The sequence below is a fragment of the Phaenicophaeus curvirostris genome, chromosome 6 (assembly GCF_032191515.1).
Source record: "Phaenicophaeus curvirostris isolate KB17595 chromosome 6, BPBGC_Pcur_1.0, whole genome shotgun sequence".
NCBI classification, from domain to species: Eukaryota; Metazoa; Chordata; class Aves; order Cuculiformes; family Cuculidae; genus Phaenicophaeus; species Phaenicophaeus curvirostris.
In genome coordinates, this window is record NC_091397.1 from 37991230 (window position 1) to 38003642 (window position 12413).

Sequence of the window (12413 nt, forward strand, 5' to 3'; positions counted from 1 at the left end):
GCCCGATAGGGTAAAGCACCAAAATATTTAATAGCACTGTATCCGCCACAATTTGCTCTCCTATGTAGCTGCACCACTGGCCCTGGCAAATCTTGCAGCTCTTGCAGCATGGGTTCTGTCTGAAAAAATGCTAGTGCCAGGCATATTTGGCAGCTTCATTTTGGCCACCTTGCGCCCAACATTTTCGAACTTGAGTATAAGCTCATGCTCAAAAGACAATTTTACTTGCTTTTGGTGAACCTTGCAAAAACCTCTGGAAAAGCCAAAGACAACTCCATTGTCATTAACAGTATTTAAATCTTGATACAGTTAACACTCAGATCAAAGACATCAGTCTTCTCACCAGCTCTTACTCTTTCTGTTACATCTAAATCCCTGTACTTAAGAGGCAATGAAGGGTCTGAGTTATGCAGCTAACAACTGTTCCTCCCTTGCCCGCATGAGCTACACAGGAAAAAATGCAGCTTTTCTTCTCCTTGACTTATTTTTCAAGGTGAGACATCAGCTCTACACAATGCTGGCCAGAGTGTATCTGAAAAGAGAGGGACGATCACTTTACAACAGAGTAAGGCAACAGAAAACTCTGTATTTATTTTGCTAAGATTGTATTTACTTTGATCTGCTGGAGGGGAGGCAGGCTATGGAAACAGATTATGAGCACACTTTGCGCAGTTTTGGAAAACAGAATTGTTCCGGGAAGTATGCTTCTGTAAATAAACCTTTGCACTTCACGAGCACTCAACCTATCCCTACAGCACTTTAAGGCTGAACATATGCTATGACAGCATCTGGCTCAGCCTGACAGTTACTTCAGCTGGCTCAGCAAAAGGGGAAAAACAAAATTATATGAAACAACAAAAAGGAACAAACCCAAAGATATCAACTCTGCTCTTGGGGCTGAATCTCACTGCAGTCATCAGTCCTGGCAAAACGACACAGCAGCTTTCATCTTTCTTGCAGTGATGATAAACTTCCTGCTGTAGGCTGAAACAGGTCACCCCTCCCTTTGTCTGCCCAGTGGTCCAAACTCTGTGAAATTCTAGATAACTGTGACTAAGTTGTTATAGTTGTTGCTGCTGTGAAAACAATCTCTGGTTCAAGTGTTATGCCCTGACTTGCTCTGATTTCTCTCCTTTCCCAGGGAGAGGTGAGCAGGAGCAGAAATGGGTCACTACCGAGAGGAGCTGCAGTCACTGAGGGACCAGTTTTCACCTTTTCCTCCTCAAAGCAGTGATTATCATCCACATTTAATACACAATCCATCACTTGCTGCACTGGTGTCCCAGGAAATGCCTCACCAAATGTGAGAAACCAGGCTGAGCCTGGAGACACCGAATTTAATTTGGGTGCTTCAGCATCAAGCCATGCTGAAAAGCCCCCCTTCAAAAATCTCCATGTTGACAGTATGGAAGAAACCAAAAAACCCAAAACTTCAAAATAAGTTTGAGTGTCTCTGGCTCTCTCTTTCTGTTTCCTGTAATACCAACAGACAAACTTCAACAAGGAGATGCTAATTCACAGGCAGGCAACTTTCAGAAGTAATTTCATCTTGCAAATGATTAAAATGATAACACGTCTACATCACATTTGATGGTGATACTAAATGCTTTGCTACCCAGACTCTAGGGAAAAAAAGACAGATTACTATGGATTAAGAATAAAAGACTTCAATACACCTATCTCCCTTAAATGAGATCAAACAGCTACAAGGGAAGAAATAATCACAACCACAGACAGTGACTAAAAGTGGTAAGCACTAGTGGTGAAGACGTATGAGATCAACACCCAGAGTATCTTTACTGACTCGAGGTAACAGTGCTGCATGGCACACAAAGGCCAGAAACATACTTATAAAAAGGTAAGATTTTGGCTACAGAATTCAGCAGTGAACAAAACACAGCTGTGCAATTTTGAAAAGGCAGCATTTTATTCCAAACTTGCCTGTACAAACACCGCATGAGTTCCTTACCTACATACTGTTAGAAAAAGCCTTTCATATCACTGCTCTTCTGTTGCTGCTCAGCCCCATCCTCCCCATCAGCTACAGCCGGATCCATTAAGAGACTGCTTAAAACAAGTAGACAGTCACCAAGATAAAGATCTTTGGAAAATATAAATGCTGTGTCTGGTATAATCATGGGCCAGGACTGCTGATGGCATTTGCAGCTATTACAGTGTTCGTTCTGCACGCAGACAGCAGTGACTGGTAGCAACAGGCAGCCCAGGCTAGCTGGCATGCAGTGGGGTAGGGAGCCAGATGGTGCTTCTTTAATATATGCACGAATTCTACAAGGGGCTTTCATCTTCATCACCATTACACCTTTGTGATAAACCAAGGAAGACAAGATTTCACCCTGCATGAACCTGCAGGCACCATGTGATTTGCTGTCTGCATCAAACTCTCTCATCCTATCCACAGGCAAATCTATACTAAGTATTAGGAGAACCCACATAATGTGGAAACAATTTCCAGTTCCTGGAAATGGGAAACAATGTTCCCTCAGAGTTGGTGCCCTTCTCACAGCACGTCTTGAACATACAACTCAAATCTTCTGAACATAATCAAGTAAGTGCAGTTCCCAAGAGAAAACTACGTTTCAGATATTAAGACCACACTTGTAAAGCCTTCAAACCTGTTTATTTTCTTTATCTTTTCTGCTTCTTTCCACTTCCTTCTCCTTTTACTACCACATTCCATTTTCTCACGTTTATGTTTGCCTTGCCTTCTACCAAAAAACAAATTCATTTAAAAAAAAATAGTTATTTTTGTTTAAACTTTTGCTTCATTTTCCTCCAGCAAAATTGACAGAAGGTCACCATGCAATGTATTTATTTCCTGTTCCTAGTTTTACCACCATTGAAGGAGACTGGCAGCACCATCATCACGGGGTAGCCAAAGAAGGAACTGTCCAGCAGTAGAGCACCTCCCAAGAGACTGTGGGGACCAGCTACACACTGATGAAAAACAAACATCAATGCTCCTGAACTTCTCAATTAACGGCTGCTTGCACCAGCTGTCCACTTTCTACTGAACATACACATATCCTGCAAACCTTCTGAGATCAATTTATCTCAGTCATGCAGTTATGGGGAAAGACAGACGGTAATACTCAAATTCATTAGCAGTAACTAGAACAGTAGTTCCTGTCCTGAGAGATGACCACAAACAAGAAAGGAGTTTCGACTCTCAAAACATTGAGACTCATCAACTGCAAAACAATTTAATGATTATCCCTAACAGCTTATTTGCATCCTGCAACTCTTTCAGTGCTCAGTTTCATTGGGGTCTCTTGAGATCAAATCTGTCACAAGAAGCTGCAGCAAGTTTGTATAGGTCTAGTTTTTCCATGACTTTTCTCAGTCTTTGTTTTATGCCTCTAATATGCTAGAACTACCTGTTGGTAAGACAATGTCTTACAGCAAGGCCTGGCACAGGCTTTCACTTAACTAACATAACCTACAGACATCTGTTGTGCACCATTTGGACTGGACACCTTGTTCACCTAGTAGGGTTTGTCAGACTAACACATGAGATCACACACAAGTCCAAGCAACTTCTCTATTCTTTATCACAGGCAGACCAGAACTGACATCTTCATGTTACCTTATAAACTTATTTGTCACCAGGGATTCAGATGTACAATAATAAAGTGAACAGATTAAGGATGCAACTGTAAACAACCCAGTTTGCCATGGAGGTGAATTCCTCAGGCATACAGTAAAATTACAGGAAGGAGGAAAGCCTAAGTGAAATACTTCATATATTTTAAGCCCACATTTTTTATCACCTATCTCATCACAAAACTATGCAATCAGGGAGATTCCTGTTTCGAGATTTTTTTGGTTTTCAAGTGTTTAATTTTTGTTTTACTAACTGTTATTTAGGGATAGCAGAGAAAGATCATGACCCCATTTCCACTCCTTCAGAGTCTACAGGACTCTTTCAATGTTTCTAACATCATGTAGCCTCATGGATCACATCACCTTTCCCATGAAAGCACAGGGATTATCTTTCTCCATAACTTCACATTCTCCCTTATATGAACAAACAATACTTCCTGCTATTCTTCCAAGTGTGAAAAATAGCTGCTTATATCATATAGAAAACCAGTAGCCTTGTTTGTTAAGCCGCTGTTTTGCTTTAAGTTGTTGGCATTTTTAAACATGTTAAATGTTTCTCTTGCCTATAAAAGTCAAATTTCCCAGGAATTCTCTAGAAAAATAGTTCTAAACTTTGCATTCCCAAGAAATGCTACAATAAATAAAATGGTTTCCTGGACATACATTGCCCTTTAACGAATTCTGTGCAGTACTCAAAACTACAACAGGACTAATGTGAAAGAGATCATTACTAGTTTAGGACAGAAAGGAACATGCTTCTTTTCATCTGAACTCAACATGTTAAAGCCTCACAGATGGGCTCATTTGAGAAAGATCAGAATTAGTAAACTTACAGCTACATATTCTAAGTAATGGTAATCCTGTATGTTTACATTTTATTTAATGAGGTTGTCTACAGCAGAAAGCAAAGGTTGTTCAAGAAACAAAAAAAACTCCACAAAAGATACCCAGTCTCTTCCCAGAGATCCACACAACTTAACAGGACATCTTTTCCTCCTTGGTGGTCCCTTTATTTGTTTTATTTTCTCTCAACAGTCAAGCACAAAATGCTGATAAAGCCAGAGGATGAATTTTATCTCCCGTTCTCACAGTTTTTAGGTACAAAGAAGCTTCCTGGAAAAGTTTATACATTTAGGGATGTCTGGACCTGCTGGATTCTCAAAACAAGACAGTGCCAAGTGATATCCACTGAATTTAGATCATACTGTGGGAATATGTCTTTCAGTAAGGAGGATACGCAACTCAGCTACACAACCACACTGCCTCACACCACCCTCTAGACTGGTGATACAGATTAAAGCTTGTAAGACATATGCAGTTTAAAAGATAAACCTCCTTCCTATATAATTTTGAAGTCCTTTCTATATGTTCCTCAGCTGGAAAGTAAACTATTGTGCTTACTTTGCAAACAGAATGGCACCTGGATGACATTTCTTCAACAACAGCAGCCAAGCAAAGACAACTACTAGACCCTGGACAAAAAGTTTGTCACCAGAAGAAGACCTTCTCTATGTCCCAGCATGTCTGGAAAACACTCTATATCCCTAAGACCATGACACATGAAATTAACTTATTCCATCACTATTTTCAGGCTCACATGAAACATAAGGTGCTCTACAAAACCAAGAGCCCAGTTGCTTCAGGACAGACCCCACATTATCCTGCCATTCCCTTGCAGATTGCATCACCAGCACCTTGCACAGTCAGACCTTACACAAAACTTAAACACTAAACCTGCTGCTCCTGTCAAACCAAAACATTGCCTCCTTATTTTGAGTATAACAAGTGTAGTAACGAATCAAGCCAAAAGAAGAAAGAAATCCTCCACAAATGTGCCTGATGAAAAGTAATAAAATATATATTACTGGCACCACGTCTTGAAGGCCCAATGGTGCTCAACCTGACAAATCATGCCAAGCAATAAGTTCTGAGCTTCCACCCAAAAAACTTCATTCATCTGTCAGGAAAACAAAGAACATCTTAAGCCAAGCAGCACCACTTTAATTAGTTGAATTTTTTTTTTTAAAAGACTAGAACTGCAGTAAGGCCAACGTAAGTAAGGACAAGAAGGGACTGACCTTGACATACGCTAGGTAATGCTCACACTTTTCCTGCATGTACGATAGTTGTAACTTCTCCGTAATCTGCCCCACTGTCTCTCCAGAAGTCACAAAGTAAACTCTGGGTTGCTGGCTCTTTTCCTTTTTTGCCACATCAGCAGTCAAGTTATAATTCAAACCTGTTTTAAAAAGGAAGAAGAAAACAAAGGATGTAAGTGAACAATAGTTATTTTTTAGCCACTTATCAATGGATCCTGTTGCCCCTGGGGCATGTGTGCTTGAAGAAAGGTCAGCTCTTGAAGGCCCTCAATCAATCATTAAGTTTCCTGTGGCTGCACAAAACCAAATCCAATTACTGACATACTCCCAGGTTTCATGTCAATAAATACTCCAGCCCATCCTTTTCCTTAGGAAATGATGTGTAAAAATACACACACTCTTCATAAAAAAAAAAAAGAAAAGAAAGAAGAGATGCTTAAACTATGTTGCTAACACAAACAACAACAGCAGCCTCAAGTTTTGTTTTCCTTCTAGAACAGCACAAACCATGCAAATTTCAGCCAGGATATGGCATTTCCTGATAATTACTTCTGTTGATTTGCAGTCATTTTAGCAGTTAGACCTTAACTAGAGGTCGATGACTTGCACTCGGTATCCATCTTTTAGGTGTTAGACATCCCTGGTGGTTTGACATAGGAGACATATCCAGAGACTAATGGGCTGTATCTCTGTAAATCCTGTTTCCTGCTATTCTGTAGGATAGGTAGCTTAACACAATCGGTTTGTGACTGGATGTATATGTGTCCAAAAGGGAACTTAATTGTTACCTGAAGCAGTTGTACAGTGATTGAGTAATCCAAGCTGCCTATACCTTCCTGGTTGGTAAATGAAGGAACAGAAGCAATGAAGCTGCAACAGAAGCATGAACTGCTGCTGCCAAAGGACAAGGGAAAGGCTGGCTGTGAGGTTCTTTCACTCATCAGACCACAGCCTGTATTGATTTCAGCTGGTATCAAGGCAGTAACGGGAATACCATGAGATTGGCTCACTATAAGTGTCTTAATTAGTTGGTAATCTTTGTAAATTACAGCCAGCACGAGCTCCTGTGCTGAATTGTTACATATGTAGGGCATTTGCCAAATTATTGTTCCATCTTTTATTTATGTTTTAAGTCCTAAATGATTGATATACTCCTGATAAATGTAAACATTTTTAAGCCAGAGTTTTATAAACAAACAGTGTAAATCTAACACATTCCTGGACTGAGGCCTTCTATACCAAATTTCAGCCTTTGCTGGGTTTTGGTGTGGTTTTATTTGTTTTTGTGGTGGTGTTTATTTCAAAACAGTGAAAATCCTAATCTCTCTAAATTAACGCTACTGCCAATGCTATCACCTCCAATCATTTCTCTACCAAACTCTCACTACTTTGAAGAATTTATTTAATGATATTGTAAAACTTCGTGCAAAAGTCTCTGTGAACATTCATAATTCACATAATTCAAACTGACCTCACATCTGTTAGCAGTGTGTTGCATTCTGATGAAAAGCTCATTCACAAGTTCACACAAAGCAACTTGAGACATACCCTAGGTAGTAAGAAAACCCATAGAGTAGCTATCATCACAGGGCTCCACCTGAACATTTTTTGCTTGTTTCTAGCAGAATAATTTGCTTAGAAAGATAATGTCTTGAAAACATTTCAAACTCTGACAAGCTTAGCACCAAAAAAATCTCACTGAAGTGGGGTTTGCTCAGTCCCACTAAAAAGCACCACCTAAACAGAAACACAGGGTTCAGCCTGTTTAAAATCCCAGCAATGTCTTTCTAAACCTTTTATTTTTTTTAACTTTTTTGAAGTGTGCATACGCCACACACATCCCTTCTGCTTTCAAGACCTCACATGCATGTACACATGCGGAGATCTGTACTGGCATCCCAAGAACAAAGACAAGAAAGCCTGTTAGCAAACCCAGGCCCTGCATAGGCAGAGGCAAAAAGCCTCATGGGAAGATGCAGTCCTCTTCAAAAAGGAGGAGCACTAAAGGAAGGCAGGGCTGCAGAGCATGCAGGGGCACCTGGGGAGGCTCAGAAGCTGTCCAAAGGAAGCAAAACATATTACTGACACTGAACAATTCCTTGGTACAGGCACATGCCTGAGATGCATCCCAATGCAAGTCCCATACCACAACTCCAAGTAAAACTATCCTAGCTACTGTTTCTCTGAAATGGCTGTGGATGTTTTCAATCAAACAGTACAGCTGCCATCCTCCACCCTGCCTTCCTTTATTTTGACAACTAGTTTCTATGTTATATCCAATGATGTCACATCAGTGGAAAAACTGAAATGAGTAAGACTCCTTTTTCCCTTCCCCAGCTTCATTGCTTTCAAAAAGCAATCAGGGTGGGGAGATAACTGGCCAAACTTCACACCGCTGGTGGTGTAAGTTCCTCCTGCTCACCCCAGTAGAAGGTCAGGAGGCAAATTTTCACAGGCAAATTAACCCTTCCAGGTAATAACTTCAAATATTTGTCCAGCAGCTTTAAATGCAACTGATTAGAAGCATTTCTGGGGATTGGCCTACCTAGTTTCAAATGATCAAAATAAAACCCTGGCATGGACTTGATAAACTCAGATGAAGGGCTAGATTCTTCTAATGACTATTCTATTTTCACAGTAAGCTAAATGCCTAAAAGCTTTAAGAACAGCTCCTTCTGAGAAATTTTTATCATGTCTGCAAGACGACTACCAACCAGCAGACCAAGGGAGTTACTCCAGCCAGAAACAGATGCACCAAATGAATGGCAGCAGGCAATTTATAACAGATTTTCATCCTAAGTGGCACATACGCACCTATGATGCAAAAGTCATCCCCTCACAGGGCTGAAGGCAGCCCTGCAGCAAACAGGAGTGAGAAGGCATTGAAATCATGCAGTGGTATCTTGTAAGCTATAATGAGAATCACAGCTGGCTGTGCTAACGGAGGGGTTACAAACTCCAAGTCGCCCAGCACATCCCTTCATCACCCACTCAGATGATGCTACAGCACACAAAAAGCAGGCTGCAAAATGCTCAGGAGAAATACACACATCCGTAAGTGCTTGTTAAACTATGGGCTATAGTACTGATTCACGGCAGGGGAGGGGAGGCACCACATTGAGAAAATTAAAAACTGACTAAATAATAACAAAAAACATTGGAAGAGGAACATGTTTCTTTGCCATCTCTACCAATAATTACAAGGAGAAAATGATTCATGAACTTTGCTTGCAGAGAAAATTCTTAGGTAACAAAAATATTAAAAAAAAACCCTTTCCCTAGCAAATGACTATGTACATAGGATATCTCCCCCCATCCTCTTCCAAATAGCTTTCCTTTTCCTCTTACTTCAAACATTCCTTCAAATCCTCTCCCCCAGTGCTGTCCCTAGCTTCTAAGTAGGAAGTCCTCCTCACAGCTCCATACACTTAACAACACATTCCTACAGCATCCCTGCTTATGAGGCATTCAGAGGGTAGCACTGACTCAGGCAGACTGGAAAAGTGAGAGACAGACAGAAATAATACTCTTGCACCAAACTCAGCAGGATAAACATAAGCAATGTTCGTGTTCATCATGTTTTGGATCAGGCATGTTTCTTCAGTCCTGGAAAAATATTCTAACAGTGAAAATACCCACCTATTACCCCACAATAAATCTCACACCAGTCTTTCAGGTGACAGTATCTAGGCCAGGAGTACTACCCTAGAAACGAATCAACACACAAGCGATGCACATCTGAAGTGATGAGTACAGGAGAAACTTTGGGAAAGTTTAAAACACATCTGCCTAAATCTACCCAAATGCCCCAAACCCATCATTTTAATTGCCGCTAAAATTCACCACACTCCCACACCAGCACTATTGTTATTGTTGCTGTTAATACTGTAGAGGAAATTATGCAGACTATGGGCACAAGTCTACTTCCATACTCCTGCAGAGATGAATGTGGAAAGAGCATTTTATGCACAGACATGCCAGCAGCATCTGTTTTCTTGTTCTGGCCACCCAGAACTGTACAATCTGAACAGGCTCAAGCCTGCTCATCCAGACTAGGAAAGGCCTTTTTCTCATCCCTGCCTTTCCTGCAGATACAGAGACCCTTGGGCTGACAAAGCAATGGCCTCTCAAGTGAGGGAGGAACAGCCCTGAGTGCGATTTTGAGGTGAAAGAGCAAAACTGAAAATGCCCTATTCCTCACACATCCAGGATGTATCAGAGGCTGTTTCTGTCAGTGGGTGCACGACTACACACTCAGCTCTCCAGCAAGGGCTGTGTGAGGGGTCAGACAATGCCTGACACACAGTGCAGAGCACATGCTTTACTAGCCCATGGCTCACTGTTCAGACAAAACCATTTCAGCAATAAATGCATACTTCTGAAGCCTGTAGTCTGCAAACAGTATCCACAAAATGGATGGGAATTATACCGTTATTGGCAATATCAAGCAGTATCAATAAACACAGATCCTCAGATAGTTAACCATGACCAGTAGCATTGCAACCATCAGTAGAAGAAAAAATAAAAGGAGGGTGGGGAAGGCTTACACACAAGTGTGAGGCAGTGTAGATGAAGACAACTTTCCCTCACGTGCCAGTTAACAAAAGAATCACGCAGTCAAATAAGCATTGAAGATACACATTTGCCACAGAAAAATGTTGCCTGCGTGTTCAGCATGACTCTCTAAATGTTGTAGGTGAACAATGTTAGCTGCCCAAAAGCAAGAGCAACACCCAGCTTTCCACCAGTAAGCAACAGTCCTGAGCATCTGCACTGACAAGCCTTAGGGGAGTGGCATCACTGGTGAGCGCTACATTCTCACCCTCTGACTTAACAGACCGCCCCCAGACATCCAAAGATGAGATGATCCCAAAACTTCTAGCCACAAAACTTTGACGTAGCATTTTAACACCTCAATATGCCTCTCAGAGTCCAAGCCAGACAACAATGCACCTACAGGGATATTCCATTTTTTTCTCAACATTTAACCATGCAGGAGAGGAACCATTGCAATATTTGCATTAATTGCTCCACCCCTTGTTAACTGATACTTTTCGACTGCAACATAATTAAAATGGCCTGACTTTTAGATTACAAATGGAAAGCTTATTGGAGATATTTTACCCAAAACATATCCCTAAGGGATTTTATACAGTGAGATACTTCTGGCTGCAATGTTTTCAAGACAAATCACTTCGCTTGAAGCATTGTATAAAAGGACAATGGTTGGAAGTTTTATAATAATCTACTTAATAGTAAAAAAATTCCTGTAATGAGATGGATGCCAAAGAAGATGCACATGTGCTTTCACCACAATAAATCACTGGGAGTGCAGTTTGTATGACACCACAGAGGAATTCAACTGACTCTTACAAGACATTATGAACAGGAAGACAGGTCTGTTGCAAACAAGGGGAACAGATCGTAGAATCATAGAATAGTTTAGGTTGGAAGGGACCTCAAAGATCATTTAGTTCCAACGCCCCCTGCCATGGGCAGGGACATCTCACTACATCAGGTTATCCAAGACCCCATCCAACCTGGCTTTGAACACCTCCAGGGATGGGGCATCCACAACCCTGGAGATACTTAGATTGGAAAGAAGACAGCTCACTTCTTAGCTACAAGTCCACAGATATGAAATTAAAGTAAAGGAAACACTTTAAACAGTACTCCCAGGAACATAAGAAAACCCAGATATTCATAAAATGTAATCAGTAATTTTCAGAAAGGAATTAACATCCCTGGAGTACTTGGATATGTGTTTTCTTAACTGACGGAGTAGCAGGCAGTAAAAAAATACTTTATCAAAGTACGTTTTGGTCTGCCGAGACACATCATTTATAGGGAAGGAAAAAGTGCAAAAAATCCCCTGGATTCTCAGTTGCACCAATGTGTTAGAATTCAGAGGAATCTCAAATTCAGTAACTCCACTTTTTTGAGCTGTTCAGGTGACAAAGGGACTATCTGCAGAGAGCAACTTCTACAAGCAGTTGTAGTTCTCACTCCATATGAATAGCAGCAGAAGTATCAAGAAACCTTTTCCTTCTCAGACTCATTTAAAATCCAAATACCACAGCAGGCTCTTCATACTGGGATGCACAAATGAAACTCTCAGCTTTCTCAATTCATGGTTCAGAAAAGCTGGGGCCCAGAGCACGAGGAGGCATTGCTTCCTCCAGCTCCTCACCAGACCCACTGCAGAGCTGGAGCATGCTTCAAGGGTGAAATATCTTCCCCGAGCAACACACTGTGAGTTCTCTACCATTCCTAAAGCATGGTGAAGGTAAAACATTGTGGTCGAACCAAACAAACCCAGACCTTACAATATTCAGAAACATTTTATGTATACCATACCATTCTACACAATTTCTAAGACTTGTAAACATTAGGATGTAAAAGACATAAGAAATATTTTAATGCAGTCAAGACATAAGGGCTTGCACAATAACACACCTTATACAATTCCATTCACCCCAGAAACTCTATGTGTTTTACAGAGACTAACTAACTTGAAAAATTTTCTTGAGATCAGTAAAAATACTGCGCTGTTTTTAATAATTTTACAGATTGGCAGATTGATGCATAGAAAACAATTTGTTCATGTCTGGCAGGAATTTACATTCATTGGGCTCTGTTTCAAGAGCTCCTTGTAGAATTTCAAAAACTATTAATCCAGAGCAAATCACACCT

General features: G+C 40.8%; 1 protein-coding gene across 1 annotated transcript in view; it reads right to left on the reverse strand.

Annotated features, from left to right (window-relative positions):
- ITGA9 (integrin subunit alpha 9) overlaps window positions 1-12413 on the reverse strand; it is a 217543-nt gene that overhangs the window by 158849 nt on the left and 46281 nt on the right. Inside the window, exon 15 of the mRNA XM_069859822.1 lies at window positions 5700-5860. Within this exon, the coding sequence (XP_069715923.1) occupies window positions 5700-5860 (161 nt within the window). The remainder of the gene's footprint in view (window positions 1-5699; window positions 5861-12413) is intronic.